The sequence below is a fragment of the Capricornis sumatraensis genome, chromosome 1 (assembly GCF_032405125.1).
Source record: "Capricornis sumatraensis isolate serow.1 chromosome 1, serow.2, whole genome shotgun sequence".
In the NCBI taxonomy this organism is placed as follows: domain Eukaryota; kingdom Metazoa; phylum Chordata; class Mammalia; order Artiodactyla; family Bovidae; genus Capricornis; species Capricornis sumatraensis.
The window spans coordinates 23,792,578-23,811,708 of record NC_091069.1 but is presented as its reverse complement, the minus strand read 5'-3'; the positions used below and the strand labels follow the sequence as shown (position 1 = coordinate 23,811,708).

Sequence of the window (19,131 nt, the reverse complement as noted above, 5' to 3'; positions counted from 1 at the left end):
AAATGCAGTCCAGTCTCATTCATGTTTTTTGCAAATGACAGGATTTCCTTCCTTTAAAAAAGATGAATAATATTCCATGTTGAAGAATAAAGATTAATATAATTAATTCTTTATATATTAATTTATATATAAAATAGGGATCTGCTTTCATTCTTTTGCATGTGGCTGTCCAGTTTTTCCAGTATCATTTATTGATGAGACTGTTTTCCCCATTGTGTATTCTTGGCTCCTTTGTTGTAAGTTAATGGACCATATATGCTTGAGTTTAGTTCTGGCCTCTCTGTTCTATTCCATTGCCCTGTGTATCTGTTTTTATGTCAGCTTCATATGTGTTTAATTACTATTTGCAGTGTAATTTAAACCTGGATGTATGATGCCTCTAGTTTTGTTCTTCTTTGTCAGGATTATTTTGACTCCTTGGGTATTTTGTGGTACCATACAAATTTCAGGATAATTTTTTCTATCTCTGTAAATAATGCCTTTGTAATTTTGACAGAGATTGCATTGAATCTATAGATTACTTTGGGTAGTATGGACATTTTAACAATAGTAATTTTTCCAATCCGTGAACATGGAATTTCTTTAATTTGTGCCTTCTTCATGTTCTTTTATTAATGTTTTATGGCTTTCAGTGTATATGTCTCTTACTCTCTTGTTTAAATTTATTCCTAAATATTTTACTGGTTTTGATGTTAATGCGATTGTTTTCTTAATTTCTCTTACTGATAGTTTGCTCTTACTGTATAGAAATTGTATGTTGATTTTTTATCTTGCAATTTTATAAATTTATTTATTCTAACAGGTTTTTGATAGAGTCTTTTCTATATATAATATCATGTGATCTGCAAACCGAGCCAATTTTACTTCTTCCTTTGTGAATTGTATGCCTTTTAATTCTTTTTCTTGCCTAATTGCTCTGGCTAGGACTTTTTTTGTACCACATTGGATAAAAGTGGTAAGTTACATATTATTGACCAACATTCCAGCTGTTGATGATTAAAATGAAAATGGCATTCATATTTGAGGACTGTGAAAGAAATTCACACATATATTTTAACCAAAGTGAAAACCAGTTATATCTAAATTTTGTGGCCTTTACAACAACTTAATTTTGATGGAGAAGAGAACAAGATTGTTATTCGCATAAGCTGACAAATCTTAATACAATAGGCAGGGTTTGAATGTTTGAGGTTTACTTTTTTTGTGGTGTACAGTTGGTTGAAAAGCCATTTCCTCCTATTTCCAGGGCACATACTGCTGAATTCTCTTCTTTGCCAACCAACAGACTTTGCGGTTTCTGCATACTGCAGACTCTGCTTAGGTTTCTGAGTACTGCACACTCTGCTCGCAGAATTCAGCATGGATTTTCTAACTGTGGCTTTGCATCTTGTGTTGCAGTTACTGGCAGGATAGTAAATTATGTTCTGGTCCAGAAATACGCTGCATGCTGTAGACACTCAGAAAACTTTCTACAAATAAAAAGCAGAGTTTATACTTTAGAAGGAAATCACCGTATTTCTTAAGTAATACAGGTGACTTATCTATCTTTTGCGGGCTACAATTCAGTTCCTATTAATAAACATGTCTTCTTACTGTGCATGTTTATGGAAATTAAACAGATAACTTGAGACATGAAAGAAACAAACATTTAATGTGTATTATATGTGTATGGGTGTAATGCCTGAGATTTTCTTTAAACTCCTCCAGGGGACAGAAGTCCCCAGTGGCATTGTGGTGATTGGGGAATGACATGTGAGACAAGCTTGAAATATTGATGTTTGTTTAAGATGGTTGTTGGACCCATGGGTATTTATTATACTGCAGTTTCAGCTTTTGTGTGTGTGAGTGCAACAAAATGCTCATGGAAGGGAGTGGTACTTTTGCAGTGTGGATGTCATGGCATAAAAGGAAACTAAGGGCATCCAGAAAAAAAAGCCAGTGGGGACATTTCAGTGAATATATTTATTGCTTAAGTGTGCAGGAAGGATGGAAGGGAGGGAGGGATGAAAACAGAAGGATGTTTAACGTATTCGTTCATTATTTCCCTGGTCATAATGCTGCTGTTAAGTTATTCACATTGTTCAGTGTACATTTTTTGGCTTAGTTTTTTTTTTTTTTTTTGGTGTGTGTATGTGTGTTTTTATAAACTTCCTACTTGCTTTCAAAACACTTTTTAAAAATTAATTAATTTATTTTAATTGGAGGTTAATTACTTTACAATATTGTGGTGGTTTTTGCCACCATTGACATGAATCAGCCATGGGTGTACATGTGTTCCCCATCCTGAACCCCCCTCCCACCTCTCTCCCTCAAAGCACTTTTAGTGGAGTTGTTTAATGGAGTTCCTGCATGTTGCCATACAGAGCACAGTCAGGACCTGACTAATTGTTCACGTGCTGAAGCAATGAAGTATACTTGATCATAATTTCTACTGAGGAGCATGCCTGTCACTATTAGAAAGGCCGTGGCCTAGGTGAGGGCAGTGATCGTGGTGCCGTCAGGGCACGTGGAGCTGGAGGGGAGACTTTGCATGTGGTTCAGGTCCTGCTGTTTATATAGAATGATGATCTTGGGCAAGTGTTGTCACACTTCAGGTCTTCAGTTTCTTCATCTGTAAACTCTGAAGAATGGGTAGAAAGTTCTTTTCATTAACACAGATCAGTGCTTCAGAGGCCCGTCTTGTGCAGAACCACGGAGCTAGTTGACATAGAGTTGTGAGGGGAAGATGCCAGGTCCTTCATCTTCTACTTGTTGGGGCTTCCCTGGTGGCTCAGACGATAGAGTCTGCCTCCAGTTTTGGAGACCCAGGTTTGATCCCTGGATCAGGAGGAATTCCCTAGACAAGGAAATGGCAACCCATTCCAGTATTCTTGCCTGGAAAATCTCGTGGGGCTGCAAAGAGTTGGACACGACTGAGCGACTTCACGTTCACTTTCATCTTCTACTGATTGTTCCATCTCCATCACAGAGGAAGAGATGTGGTAGATGCAGATTTTTGCTGGATGTGTTTTTGTTTGCCTTGCTTCTCCTTCTCAAGCATTTGTATTTTAATTTCTTACATTTCATTATGACAATCTGGAATAGAACTGTTATATCCCATTAAAGTGATTTTAGTCTTCAGTGAGGAGATTAGAGTATGCAAATTTTGTCTGTTCCCTCATCCAGCAGTGTCCCTCACTTCCAGAAATTGCTCTCCTTGGTTTTGATGGCCAGTGTGCCTAGTTATTTTAGACCCCAGCACTTAAACTCTGTCTGCAGAGGCCAGGTAGATAATAATGGTGAATCAAGTCCATTGTAAATTCTGTTTTTTTTTGGTATAGTCATTGTTACTTTTCAGTTCTGCAGCTTTCAGCCTTAATCTTGGGGCCATAATAGAAAATAATGGGGGTTTTGGCTAGCTGGAAAGCTCATGACCCTTCCAAGAGGGTAACTACTACCTAATTCCAGCCGATTATGCCCTTTGGGCCCTGTGTTGCCAGCTTTTCTAAATGTGCAGGAGAAATATGGTTGTGGACTGCCATTTTCTGGTCTGTTTTATTTTTTGTGGGGAGACTGCCTTAGAGCCTGTTCTTAATGAATGGTTGAATGGGAAATAGGTCTTCAATTAGTATTTCTTCCATTCTTCCAGTTCTGTTGTAGTTGTTCAGTAGGTAACATCTCTGCTGGGGATGGTTTCCCTTGTGGTAACTGAGCAAACCTGGTGTCCTCGTGGGAAAGGACTGAGATTATGTGGGCAAATAGAACTGGGAAGGCTAGTCTTCCTCTGTGTAGCCCAGGTTTGGCCATTTAAGGTCAGTATATTACAAAGTGTCTCTGTTTTGTGGCAATACTTAGATTCCTTAAATCGAATAATTTGCCAGCAGATATGAAAAATCTTACCCAACTAATGTGTTTCTTAAATTAAGGCATGCATTTTCCTCTAGTCGATCTTTCATTCCCTTTGAACGCTTCTCCCCTCCGTCTCTTCCTCTGCTTCTCATTCACAGCATGAATTTGTGGTTTGTCCACGGTGTAGAATATTTCAGGCATTGTGTTCATATAGAGTCTTGTAAAAATTATGAAATTCAAGAAATGCATAATTTTGTCAACATCAGCCCATAAGATACTGAGAACTCATAGTAATCTATGTGTGATATAAAGGAATGTTTTTATAATGCTCACTTATTTGGATTTTATGTTATATGTAAATCATAACACTATAAAAAACCTTTGGGCAGGAGTCTTGTTTTTTGTTTTCTGGAGCACCTTTATAATGTTATGAAGCTGTCCTAGTCCTTAATTATGCGAGACCACTTACGACACGGCAACCCTGAAGAACGGTGTTAATTTCGGGAAGTTATTTCTATTGGCTACAAGTCCCTTGCTCTGACATGACTGTAATATAATTGTTGTCTAGGATGGGATCTTCAAGATGAGCCTCTCTCCAGATGGGACCCTCCTTGCAGCCATTCATTTCTCAGGAAAGCTCAGCATCTGGGCCATCCCGTCTCTGAAGCAGCAGGGGGAGTGGACGCAACACGAGCAGGTGTGTCTCGATTGTGATTATTCCTAGAATGATTCTCGCGTGAGGGCGAGTACTGGCAACACAGATTTCATTTTTGTGATATTTTACGTTTATTTAAAATGTGGCTCACAGCTATTATTTATTCTGATCATTCCTAAGCTGTCCTTTGTTTAAAATATTATCACAATAGCAGGACAAATCAGAAACAGAGCAGCACTCCTTGCTGATACTGATCTGCAGAATGGGACACTGTATCCTGAGTGTCCTCTGTCCACTGAACTCTGCATGTCCCCTGCCTCCTCGTTCCCCAAATACAGAATGGAGATGTTAATTTTTCAGCAAAAGTGAGCTAATATCAAAGACTCAAAAGGTCATTTTCTTCAAAAGAGTTCCCCTTCTTTCCAGATCTTGTAGTTCCAGTAATCCTGGGTTTCCTTCAGGTTGAAGGGAGTTCTCTTTACTCCTAAGGCAGTTAGAGAAAATACAGAGAAAAATAGAACTGTTCAGCTTTTTAGTGTCTGGAAATGACAGGGTTTGAGAGGTAAACAATTGAGTTATTTAGGAACAGATAGAATCAACATCTATTGTAATCTAAAATCAGCATGAGCAGGTGAGGTCTGCTCGTCTAATGCCATGTGTTGTGATAGAATGAAGATTTAAGAAAAATGCTTTCAAGTGCATGCAGCTTGTTATGAACGGTTTAATCCTCTGAGGATCATTTTGTATGTCAGCCCTGTGAGTGTTTGATTCTCCTTCCCTCGTATCTGCACGCCCCTTTCCTGGAGGAATATCCGGCTATCAGCTTTGGTGATAGTTTTGTGATTCTGGATAGAAATATATTCCCTGAAAGATATGAACAGATCAGGGTCTTTCTATTAGCATTCTTTTGAATTTTATTTCATCAGAATGCACCATTGAAAGAATTCTTAATGAGCAAACAGCATTTTGTATTTCTGAGACTAGAGGGAAAGAGAAAGGGTCTCTACATTTTCATACTCTTTCACAGACTTTGTTTTTGCTGTTTTTTTCCTCTTAGAAACAATTTTAGGAAGATTTTTTTCCCTCCCTAATTCCTCCTTGTGTTGAATTTAATTTGATCTCCACATCTCAGCCACTCTCACTCACTGGATCTAAATTTGCTCTAAATAGAAGAGATCGTCCTCAGTTTTCAACCTCAGTGACCGAATACAGGGACATTCTTTCTGTATCTTGTGAAATGAGAGCTAAGTTGACTTGTATCTTCTCTCTAGAAGTGAAGTGGATCAGCTCCTAAAACTTTGTTTAATATGTTCAGCTGGGCTCATCAGATAATTGATCCAGAAGGTATCATGCATTTTTCATGGTTATCAGTGTACAGTGATGAAATATTTACCTTTCATTATTGGAATAGACCCTGATGTTCTATTTTATGTGGGAAATTTTACATTTGGGCAAACTTTTTCTTTAAAGGTGAACACTGATTATTAAAGTCATTTATAATAGAAGCATTGATCGAGTTCTGAAGCACACTTCATATTTCATCTTTTGAGTATCTTGGAATGTCATACATATTGAATAAGCACTATTTTTAAAAACTCATTAGTATGCTCTTTTTTTAAAAAAATTCTGGATACTTTTTTTTGCTTGCAAAGATCAGTTGCATCTGTTGTAGTCTTTATTGGCACACATTTGAGTTTTTAACTGGCTAGACATTTTAATCCTTATTTGCCAATCAATTTCATTATAATTTATTATACTTCAGCTCATGAATGTTATTCATTAACTTTTAATAATGATTCTCTTAAAAACACAAAAATTGTTTAAGAATCTTAACTCAGGAGTGAGTAAATTTAGATATCTCAGTGGTTTGAAATAGGTCATCAGAAAAGTAATGTGAAAAGAAACGAAGGGACTTGAGAAATGGCCACAGGGATCCACGGGAGGGGTGAGTTCAGGCCAGGAATTCGCCTATGGTGTTGTCTTAGGGAGAGTCTTTTGAACAGAAATACCCCGAGAGTTTAGAAGGCAGTTCGTCAGGAATTGCTGAAGCCCGGTGTTTGTGTCGTACCTCTGAGTTTCCACCTCACCCCTGTAGCTCTGATTCAGTGCTCCTCATACAGCCTGTAGACAAGACGGTACGATGATACAGCTCCTAGCTAGTTGTACCTTTTATTATAATTTACACATTTTGGGGTCTTATGTATCAGTTTCTTTTTATTTGCTTGGTATAAATTACCTCCTTTGAATGCCTGAGTAAACTGGAAGAAAGAGGATTTAGGACTCACAAAACTGAAAACCATGGACCCTAGTTGTCATCACCAGGGACGTTTTCAAGTAGTGGGGTCCTTTGCTGAGGGGTCCGTGGCTTAGTGATGTCCTTGGAGCTGATCCTACTTTTGGGGCCATTCTCACTGCTGCTCAGCACATCCTCATTCCAGAGTGCTGCCCCTCGCAGGCTGGGGGCTGCCAGCGCCTCCCTTGACAGCTGCTGCTCAGCACCTGGAAAGACTCTAGCTGAACAGAACTGAAACTGCCCTCTGAGACCCCTGCCAGTGCTAGCTTCACAGTAAATTTCTGTGCAAAGCTGAGAACAGGGAGGGCATTTAACCTTATCAATTCTGAGGTTATGGTTGGAATACTGTACCGGCTCCTCCATTTACCTGTCATCTTTTCTTGTCTGGTCATTATGCTGTTTACACCTGCTCCCTGAACCCTCCTCTCCTGCTCCCTATTTTTGTCTCACCCTTTTCTGTTTTACTTTCTGAAACTTCATTCCATCAATAAACAAGTTGCTAGGAGGCTTCAGCATTTTAACAGAGCATTCTGAAATAAATGTATCAGGTTTACAGAACTCAGTAGGATTGAGGTGCAGGTATGTAATAGTCTTGTAGCTTTTACAAAATTAACTCTAATTATATATATTAAATAATAACCTCTATTTACTGAGCGCTTGCTTTGCCTTACGGTTTTTCAGCAAGTAGGCAGTAGACCTGAGGTTTGGTTTCATGGCCCTTTGGCTCTGATGTCTATGCTCTTTCCGTGACCATGTGAGAAAATAAATATATTTTTTAAAAGGCGGGGAAAACCCTATTGGTTAAGCTTTTTATCAGGCTTTATTTTATTTGATCTTTAAAAGAAGAGAGACAAATTCTTTTTCTCAGTGCACTTAATACAGATTTCTTCAGCCCTCTGAGATATGTTGAACTCTAGAGCTGTTAATAGTGTGTACCAGATACTAGAATAAGTAATTGAGAAAGCCTCTCGCTGATAAACCCTTAACTTTATGATGGATATCTACAGTACTTCTGATGTGGTGACATGAGGTGAGGGTGTTAACTGTTCAACAAAAGGAGTTTGAACAATCATACCGTGTTTGAGTCTTTCACCTGTATTCGGGGGATTAATCGCATTGGGTATTGGACAGTTTAGATTTGGACTTGAATGTCTGGAGAGAGTTACTAAAATCTAGTGTACTAGTCAGATAACAGAGAACAAGCTAGTGGTTACCAGTGGAGAGAGGGAAGAGGGGAGCAGTAAGATATGGGTAGGGGATGAAGGGGTACAAACTTTTTATGTTTAAAATAAACTGCAAGAATATATTGTACAGCGCAGGAAATATAGCCAGTATTTTATCATAACTATAAATGGAGTCTGACCCGTAAAATTTTTGAATCAGTGTTGTACACCTGTAACTTAATGTAATACTGTACATAAGCTATACTTAAGTAAAAAAATGTCAAATAGTGCAGTCGAATAAATGTAACAAAACTTGAATGTAACAGTGCTATATAGTTATTGCCTATAATATTATCATAAAATAATAAAGTTCAAGTATTTGAATCTGTACTGAGTCCTAGAGTAGAAAATGTAATAAATCACAGTCCTTTGCCCTTAAGACATTCATAGTCTTGAAAGGGAAATTATTAACAAATTAAGAAAATAATGTGTTAGTATTTTGCTTCTGTTGGTGGTGTTGGGGGGGGGGATTGTTGGGAGTAAATGGTGCTGGTATAGTAAAGCTTGGTTGTCAATAGCAATTTTATTTCTTTTGTTTACTTCACAATCTTATTAATCAGAACATGCTTTTAATTCATTTTAAGAGATGGGAATAGTGCTGAAGAAAGTTAATTTAGATTGCTAAATGTTAGAATCAATATTCCATTTTGACTCAGGTCCTCTGACTTCATAGGTCAAGCCTGCCCCCTGCCACCCCCCAGAGACTCTTCTTACAGTATTTACATGTAGAAATGCTGACTTTAAGTGGGGACGTTGGATACTAGCTAAGATGTTAATGGGAAACAAGGAGAGACAACCTATGTGGTTGATATGAATGGCACCTGGAGTTGTGTGCTTCATTATGTAGAGATAACTGGGAATGTGAAGATACTAAGCAAAAGGTATAGTGTAACTTCTTTGGTGCCTCAGACAGTAAAGACTCAGCCTGCAAGGTAGGACACCCAGGTTCAGTCCCTGGGCTGGGAAGGTCCCCTGGAGAAAGGAATGGCTACCCATTCCAGTATTCTTGCCTGGGGAATTCTATAGGTTGAAGAGCCTGGCAGGCTACAGTCCATGCAGTCACAAAGAGTTGGCCATGACCAAGCGACTGATACTTTCACTCTTTGACTTTTTCGTACTGTCACTTACCAAATATGTGGTGTCATTTTGTATATTCATCCCTGGCTGAAAATATTGAAAAACCCTTACACAACTGAAAAACACTTCCAATAGCTGCTCTTTTTCATTTGTCCAGCAATAGTCTAGTGGCCTTGGGCCAGGTTAGGGCAGGCTTTGGATTTCTTTGTGGCTTCTCTAGGAAACAAATGGACAGCCAGTTAGTTTAAAATGGTGCATATAATGTATGGAGACTAGTGTATATAGTATATGGGGACTGATACTAAAGTATAAGACTACAGTATACTGTTTGCCTGCAGTATACTAAAATATATACACTTACAAGTACTATATGCTTATATATGTACTATATATACACTTATATACGTATTAGTTCAGTTTAGGCACTCAGTCATGTCCGACTCTTTGCGACCCCGTGGACTGCAGCATGTCAGGCTTCCCTGTCCATCACCAACTCCTGGAGCTTGCTCAAACTCATGGCCGACGAGTCGGTGATGCCATCCAGCCATCTCATCCTCTGTCGTCCCCTTCTCCTCCTGGCTTCAATCTTTCCCAGCATCAGGGTCTTTTCCAATGAGTCATTTCTTGGTATCAGGTGGCCAACATATACTATAGTATATAAGACCTTATATACTAAATAGTGTATATAGTATATAGGGACTTAAGACTTCACCTTCTAATACAGAGGGTGTGGATTCAATTCTCTGGTTGGGGAGCTAAGATCCCACTTGCCTCACAGCCAAGAAACCAAAACATAAAATAGAAGCAGTATTGTTAACAAGTTCAATGAAGACTTTAAAAATGGTCCACATCAGATCAGTTCAGTTCAGTTCAGTAGCTCAGTCGTGTCCGACTCTTTGTGACCCCATGAACTGCAGCATGCCAGGCCTCCCTGTCCATCACCAACTCCCGGAGTTCACTCAAACTCACGTCCATCGAGTTGGTGATGCCATCCAGCCATCTCATCCTCCGTCGTCCCCTTTTCCTTCTGCCCCCAATCCCTCCCAGCATCAGGGTCTTTTCCAATAAGTCAGCTCTTTGCATGAGGTGGCCAAAGTACTGGAGCTTCAGCTTTAGCATCGTTCCTTCCAAAGAAATCCCAGGGTTGATCTCCTTCAGAATAGACTGGTTGGATCTCCTTGCAATCCAAGGGACTCTCAAGAGTCTTCTCCAACACCACAGTTCAGAAGCATCAATTCTTTGGCGCTCAGCCTTCTTCACAGTCCAACTCTCACATCCATACATGACTACTGGAAAAACCATAGCCTTGACTAGACGGACCTTAGTCAGCAAAGTAATGTCTCTGCTTTTGAATATGCTATCTAGGTTGGTTATAACTTTTCTTCCAAGGAGTAAGCGTCTTTTAATTTCATGGCTGCAGTCACCATCGGCAGTGATTTCGGAGCCCCCCAAAATAAAGTCTGACACTGTTTCCACTGTTTCTCCATCTACTTCCCATGGAGTGATGGGACCGGATGCCATGAGCTTCGTTTTCTAAATGTTGAGCTTTAAGCCAACTTTTTCACTCTCCTCTTTCACTTTCATCAAGAGGCTTTTTAGTTCCTCTTCACTTTCTGCCATAAGGGTGGTGTCATCTGCATATCTGAGGTGATTGATATTTCTCCTGGCAATCTTGATTCCAGCTTGTGTTTTTTCCAGTCCAGTGTTTCTCATGATGTACTCTGCATAGAAGTTAAATAAGCAGGGTGACAGTATACAGCCTTGACATACTCCTTTTCCTATTTGGAACCAGTCTGTTGTTCCATGTCCAGTTCTGACTGTTGCTTCCTGACCTGCATATAGGTTTCTCAAGAGACAGGTTAGGTGGTCTGGTATTCCCATCTCTTTCAGAATTTTCCACAGTTTCTTGTGATCCACACAGTCAAAGGCTTTGGCATAGTCAAGAAAGCAGAAATAGATGTTTTTCTGGAACTCTCTTGCTTTTTCCATGATCCAGCAGATGTTGGCAATTTGATCTCTGGTTCCTCTGCCTTTTCTAAAACCAGCTTGAACATCAGGAAGTTCACGGTTCACGTATTGCTGAAGCCTAGCTTAGAGAATTTTGAGCATTACTTCCCTAGTGTGTGAGATGAGTGCAATTGTGTGGTAGTTTGAGCATTCTTTGGCATTGCCTTTCTTTGGGATTGGAATGCAACCTGCCCTTTTCCAGTCCCGTGGCCACTGCTGAGTTTTCCAAAATTGCTGGCATATTGAGTGCAGCACTTTCACAGCATCATCTTTCAGGATTTGAAATAGCTCAACTGGAATTCCATCACCTCCCCTAGCTTTGTTCATAGTGATGCTTTCTAAGGTCCACTTGACTTCACATTCCAAGATGTCTGGTTCTAGATGAGTGATCACACCATCGTGATTATCCGGGTCGTGAAGATCCTTTTTGTACAGTTCTGTGTATTCTTGCCATCTCTTCTTAATATCTTCTGCTTCTGTTAGGTCCAGACCATTTCTGTCCTTTATCGAGCCCATCTTTGCATGAAATGTTCCCTTGGAATCTCTGATTTTCTTGAAGAGATCTCTAGTCTTTCCCATTCTGTTCTTTTCCTCTATTTCTTTGCATTGATCGCTGAAGAAGGCTTTCTTATCTCTTCTTACTATTCTTTGGAACTCTGCATTCAGATGCTTATATCTTTCCTTTTTTCCTTTGCTTTTCACTTCTCTCCTTTTCACAGCTATTTGTAAGCCTTCCCCAGACAGATATTTTGCTTTTTTACATATCTTTTCCATGGGGATGGTCTTGATCCCTGTCTCCTGTACAATGTCACGAACCTCATTCCATAGTTCATCAGGCACTCTATCTATCAGATCTAGGCCCTTAAGTCTATTTCTCACTTCCACTGTACAATCATAAGGGATTTGATTTAGATCATACCTGAATGGTCTAGTGGTTTTCCCTACTTTCTTCAATTTCAGTCTGAATTTGGCAATAAGGAGTTCATGATCTGAGCCACAGTCAGCTCCTGGTCTTGTTTTTGTTGACTGTGTAGAGCTTCTCCATCTTTGGCTGCAGAGAATATAATCAATCTGATTTCAGTGTTGACCATCTGGTGATTCCATGTGTAGAGTCTTCTCTTGCATAGAAGTTAAATAAGCAGGGTGACAATATGCAGCCTCGACACACTCCTTTTCCTATTGGGGTCAGTCTGTTGTTCATGTCCAGTTCTAACTGTTGCTTCCTGACCTGCATATAGGTTTCTCAGGCAGGTCAGGTGGTCTGGTATTCCCATCTCTTTCAGAATTTTCTATAGAGAGAGTATGTGCGTGCTAAGTTGCTTCAGCCATGTTTGATTCTCACTCTTTGTGACTCCATGGACTGTAGCCCGCCAGGCTCTTCTATCCATGTGAGATTCTCCAGGCAAGAATACTAGAAGGGGTTACCATGCCCTGCTTCAGGGGATCTTCCTGACTCAGGGATTGCGTCTCCTATGTCTCTTGCATTGGCAGGCAGGTTCTTTACCTCTAGCACCACCTGGGAATCCCATGTCATATATAGTCAGCTCTCAGCTTTACCTTGAATGTTGGCCTGAGAAAAAAATTAATGTTTCTGTTGCCTGATATGGACTTAAAATCTTTTTACCAAATTGTGAATTCAGCTTGTCTGGGCCTTTCTTCAAGCAATACAGTACTTTATTAGTTTTCATAATACAATGGTTTGTCTGAATGAGTGTTTTCTCTATAAAATCTAATGATTAAAGATAGTTTGGAAGTGTCTATTATGATTTACTTCCATCCAGTTTTCAGTTGATTAAATACTTTGGCTTTCATTGTCAATATGAAAATCCATCTGGCTAGAAATCTGTATTAAGTTTTGTTCATGTTTGGAATATATAGTAAAATTGCCAAAGTGATTTTCATTTCCAACATTTCCCGTATGTTATGTTTATATATTTATGTCTCATTTTTGGCCTTAATTTTTCTCTGAAGAAGTTTTATTACTTGCTTATTTGTACTTCCTTAGATGTAGTAGACACAAGACTTACCATTTCCATTTGATTTTATTTTCTCTTTGACACGTAGTAGGTGCTGGAGTAATTTTGTGAAGGGGATGACTCAGTGAGGGATAAGTGGGAAGATGATAGTTTTTGTGATTAATCGGGATCTTATCCACAGCTGTTTTCACAGTTTCACTAAACTGTCAGTTCTTTGAGAAGAGACACTGAACACACATTTCTTTCCTGAGATCTAACAGAGGGCTTGGCGTGTTAAATACTGATAAATGTTTGTGGAATGAATAAGCATTTAAAGGTTACTTTCATGCTATTGATGACAGGGTCTTTGTTATGTTTAGCTTCAAGCCATTAAAAAAGAAGTCAACAAATAAAATCCTTAAATCTGAGAAGACAGATTTAAGCCTAATGCATTAGCCATAATAGCCTTTCTGTACAAAATCTATAACTGTATTCTTGGGGCATCCTCCTAGGCTGTTTTCAGACATATGGTAGCATGTCCTACAGGAAAAAGTGATATGGAGGTTATTTCTTAGAGAGTATCAACAAAGTACTGGGAGTGAATGCCACCTCTGTAGTTTGTAGAGGTCTTGGGAGCTTGGTGATCCTATCCTCAGAGCAACAGCCTCCAGAGTTTGTGTCAGATGCTGTAAAGCAGAGCCAGACCATGGTTCTCACAGGTAAAGTCCTTGGGGTTCTAGAGTGGTAAGTTTGGGCCAGTTTGAATAGTACACGCGGAGCAGTGCAAATGTCAGCTTAGAAAGTGGTGAGGGACAAGCCATCAGGATAATGGTCTGGCAGGTCACCTCTGCCTGAGGCAGAGTTAAGTTTGGGATATTGTTGCTCTTCTTTCTTAAATATACTGTACAGATAATTCTATCAAATTCCCACATATTGTAAAGTTGAATGCTTAGTTCAGACATGTAGACTGAATTGCTGTGTACTCCTAAGATAAAGATACAGTTAGATATATACCCCAAAGAATTTAAAACCGGTTCTCAGACACAGTACATTTGCATACATGTTCACAGCAGCCACAAGCTGGAAATAAGCCTAATCTCTGTTAATAGAAGGATGAACAAACAGATTGTGGTATATACTTGTGGTAGAATATTATGCAACCATATAAAAGGAATGAATGTGACATCTTAGGTCAATCTTGGGAACATTATTATAATTGAAAGAAGCCAGACACACAAGGTTACCTATTGTTAGAACCCATTTATACAAAATACCCAGAATAGGTAAATCCGTAGAATCAGAGGGTACCTTGCTGATGGCTGGGGAGAAGGGAAAAGCGAAGTAAAGGTGCAGTGACTAAGTGGTTTTATTTGGAAGTGATAAAAAGGTTTTGGAACTAGATGGAGGTGGCAGAACACTGTGAATGTACTAAATAGCACTAAATTATTCATTTTTAAAAGTGGTTGATTTTATGTTATGTTCGTATCAGCTCAATGAAAAAATGATCTCATTAATCCTCTTCTCCCCACAAACCCCCCAAACAAAAATAATGCGTAGAATTAGAATAAGATGCCCTGTTGTCTTGTACTTTGACCTTTTTTTCTTTTTACTGGATTAGGCTCGTATTTCCCTGCCTGTGTCCTCTGCATGTTGTGTCCTCTGACTGGAATGTCGTCTTCCGTCCATTTTCCACATCCAAGTCTTATCCAGCTAGCAGTGTATACAGCAGCGTCAGGCTTTCTGTGTTCTGCTTCAACTCCCTTTATCTTTCTCAGTGTACGTGTGCGTGCTCAGTTGTGTCTGACTCTGTGCGAACTCCTGCCACCCACCCTTCCCCCTATGGACTGTAGTCCACCAGGCTCCTCTGTCCACGGAATTTTACAGGCAAGAATACTGCAGTGGGTTGCCATTCGCTTCTTCAGGGGATCTTTCCAACCCAGGGACTGAACCCTTGTCTTGCCTCTCCCACAGTGGCAGGTGGATTCTTTACCCTTGCACCACCCGGGAAGTCCTCATCTTCCTGAAGCCTATATCCAAAATCATCTCTTCATCCTTTGAGGACCCCTAGCACTCTTATCTGTAGGTCTTTTTTGGGGCAGTTACCAAATTTGACCTTGGGTTATAGTTATTTATACCCATTTCTTAGTTATATCCTTGAGTATGGGGCCTGTAATGTCTGATTTTTTCTTTCACAGTGTAAGCACACAGTGTTCATTGGCTAAATATCAGAAGAAACCACACTTTTGAGGAGGTGTGGGAATATTTGTACTATGCCAACTTAATTTTTCTATAGCTTAGCCATCCTAGTTAGAACTCAGCGATCCAAAAGATTGATGAGCTCATTCCCTCATTCAGCATTTAGCTGCTGTGACAGGTGGGCCCTGACAGATGCTGGGAGTACGAGGACCACAGACAGAGACCTGGAGGCAGGGGAAGAGCTCTTCACCTTGTTTTTACAATGGGTTTCACAAGAGGAGACACCTGTTGTTTAAACAATCTCCGTGGAACAGCCTGGTCCCAGAGTGTTGCCTCTGTCGACTCTTACACTGCTTGTTCATGGTCCTCTGGCTCATCTCTGAATTCTGAAAGAATTGAAAGATTCTTTGAGTTCTGAAAATATTTCTGCCAATGGGATGACTTCTCACAAGAGTTCTTGTTAAATTTCTCTGTAATCTGTACATCTTTTAATTTACCCAAAGCTGAATCATAATCATTGTTATTTGTGGGGCTTAAAGTTTGGAAGTGTTGCTCCACACTGCCTTTGTGTCCTCTAGAATGTAAGTGGGAGGCTCCCATGGCATCACATAAACAGATACTGGCGGGCACCTGTGCTCTCATGGAGGTGCAGCTGCCGATTCGGAGGCATTGAAAGCTTCTAAGGTGCCTTATAAATGGTCAGATAACGATCTGAATTTAGTTGATTATTTTCTGTGGTACATACCTTATTTTAATTCTTTGAAAGTTAATCTTTTTTTTTTTTAGTTAAGTAAGCTAGAACAATCCATTTCTTTCCCTAGTATATAAATAGCCTTATATGACAACTTTTTTTTTCTGATAAAGAATTATATCTTCTGTTCTCAGGGACCACACATAGTGACTTGTCACAGTAGTGGAGAGCAGAAAGTACTCTCAGCCTGTGGAAAAAAATGCCAGTTTCAATACTGTAACATATTAGCCACTGATAATTTGATAATAATGCATACATGCTTATTCTCTTGCATTAGATGAAAAAGCACATATTGACATAAGTAGAGCCTCACTTTTTCTTAGCTTAAGATTTTAGATAACCCCCAGCTGATATTTTGTGGTCTGCCCCCTCCCCCCCATACTGTATTGTGATTCTGGAGGTTATGGAATTAACAGCGGGCCTGGGAAATGTCAGTGGCTTAATCTCAGTTGTTTTGTTATGTTTGAGAGGGAGTGATGTGTCCTGACGTTCACAAAAGTGGGCAGGACATTGTGTTGCCATGAGATTAGACAGTGCATGTATTGAATTTGAGGATTGCCTGGTTATATATATATATATATTTTTTGATTTAGTAGATATTCAGTCATAGAAAGTTGGAAGTGGGGTTAACACGAAAGTTGTGGGGTCCAATCTCAGAGCTGTGGGAGCTGAGGCCTGAAGGGCTGCTCAGGTTATGAGCAGGGTAGCATTTCCATCCAGGGCAGTGTTTTATTCACAGCAGCATAGCTGTTCTCCTCCCAGTATGCGTGTGTATGTGTGTCTGCGCGCATGCACAGAATTGTTAGTGTAGTCTCCTTTCATTTGTATGAATTACGATCCTGCTATCATTGTTCTGATGCTATTTCCTTCATTAAATTGAGTCACAGTACTTGCATGTGTGCATCTTTAGTGTACGAACAATTGCTCTTCAAGATTTTGGAAAGATACTTCACCTTGGTGTCACTAAGATCAAAGGAAAGCCTCATTTTTGTTAAAACAGTCCAAAGTTCTTGATGATGTTCTTATAATTTTCTTACCTTGTTGAACAAAGAATTTATGTGCCTGTGTTTCAAATTCAGCCAGGCTACGATGACCTTAATCCTGATTGGAGACTCTCTACTGAGAAGAGAAAAAAAATCAAAGGTGAGTTGTATCATGTATGATAATTAAAACCTTAAGAGACTCTTCATCTGTAGTAAAGGTACATATGATAAAGAATATGTAGGGGAAGGAAAACTCTTTTTTTCTTTCTACTATTCTAGGTTCTCTGGCTGGGGCCTTATAAAATGGGGTTGACAAAAGATAGATTAATGAGAGAAATAAGCAGGAGTTTGTTAGTGTGTACTTTGAGTTGATACATGGAGTAACTCAGAGGGTTGGTTAGAAATTGGGCTTATATAACATCAAAGAAACAGTTTCTAGAGACGTGTGAAGACAAAGGAAAAGTAGTTGGGATTTCTCAGTTTAGTTCAGTTGCTCAGTCGTGTCCGACTCTGTGACCCCATGGACTACAGCACTTCCCTGTCCATCACTAACTCCTGGAGCTTGTTCAAACTCATGTCCATTAAGTCGGTGATGTCATCCAGCCATCTCATCCTCTGTCGTCCCCTTCTCCTCCTGCCTTCAATTTTTCCCAGCATCAGGGTCTTTTCAAATGAGTCAGTTCTTCACATCAGGTGGCCAAAGTATTGGAGTTTCAACTTCAACATCAGTGCTTCCAATGTACTAACCAGGCCTGACCCCGTTTAGCTTCTAAGATCAGACAAAATCGGGAGTGTTCAGGGTGGTGTGGCTGTAGACTGGAGTTTCTAGGAGTGGCGAATATGTGGGGAAGTAATGGGACATAAGCCCTATTTGTGATGTAGACTCCTTTGGTGCTGCCTTTGGCCTTATAAGAGCTGAAATTTGTCTCCAGTCATGAACTCTGGTTCCTCCTGGCAGAGAGTGAAGAGAACAATGTACATTTATGTCCTTTGTTGTTGGTGTTCAGTCGTGAAGTCGTGTCCAGCTGTCACCCCATGGACTGTAGCTGGCCAGACTCCTCTGTCCATGGGGTTTTCCAGGCAAGAATACTGGAGTGGGCTGCCATTTCCTCCTTCAGCGGATCTTCCAGACCCAGGAACTGAACCCACGTCTCCTGCATTGGCAGGCGGATTCTTTACCACTGAACCATCAGGAAAACCAAAATTTATGTGCTACTTTTAGGCAAATAGAGGACAAAGAGCTTTGCTTTTATCTGCTTCTTCTTCCTTGCCTCCAGCCCCAAATAATCCTTACACCAGAGTGGCATATTTTGGGGTGGCATATTCTGCCACCCTGCATACAATTTTGGGGGTGGCATATTCTGCCACCCTGCATATAAAAGTCTCTAGATATTTCTGCTTCACTTTGGAAGGAACACTAAGATTTTGTAGAATGGGGACAAGACAACAGATCCAACTTTCTGCTGCCCAGGTGTTAATATTTCATGTTTTCCCAAGGCCAAGTCAGAGCTGTGTCAGGCAGCATGGCTCTCCTACATCAAGCCAGCATGGAGATGGCAAGTTCACAGGTCATAGGTGTGGTCCTTTGTAAATAAGTGTGCAGGAGATCGCAGAAAAGGATTTCTCAAAGGGGAAACTGAGCAGTTATCACTGGGGCCGGGCTGAGCATGTGGTAGGTAGTAAGTAATGAGAGATTGGAGGGAGTTTTTTTCATATATTTCCCATGTCTAAATGATTATTATTTTTTAGTAATGAACATGTATTACTTTTATAAATAAATAAAGCCTGCATTATTTATAAGTTAATTAGAAGCAGTATTGATTATTTAATTGGTAGATGAAAACTAAAAATAGAAGTTTAAAAGTTAAGACTTTGACTAATCAGTTCTTTTTTTTTTTTCTGGTGAAACTCCCCTAGTTCAATACTTCTAAATTTTTAAGTGTCTCCTATAAAATGAATCATAGTTACCAGGCTTCAAAATCTTTATTAAATTACGCTTCTAATTACATTTAAATAGCTTAAAAGTATTGATTCATTTATATCATCTGTCATGTTCATATATTCACTTTTGTTAAATAATCATCTAAAGTACTCATTTAGAAAAACATTTTTGAGAAAATAATTTGTCAAAGCAGAAGATTGACAATATATTTAAATGATTTG

At 39.6% G+C, this 19,131-nt stretch overlaps 1 protein-coding gene across 1 annotated transcript in view; it reads left to right on the top strand.

Moving 5' to 3' along the window:
• Positions 1-19,131, top strand: part of NBAS (NBAS subunit of NRZ tethering complex) — a 335,202-nt gene that overhangs the window by 74,657 nt on the left and 241,414 nt on the right. The window contains exons 12-13 of the mRNA XM_068975288.1: positions 4,397-4,525; positions 17,065-17,128. Of these exons, the coding sequence (XP_068831389.1) occupies positions 4,397-4,525; positions 17,065-17,128 (193 nt within the window). The remainder of the gene's footprint in view (positions 1-4,396; positions 4,526-17,064; positions 17,129-19,131) is intronic.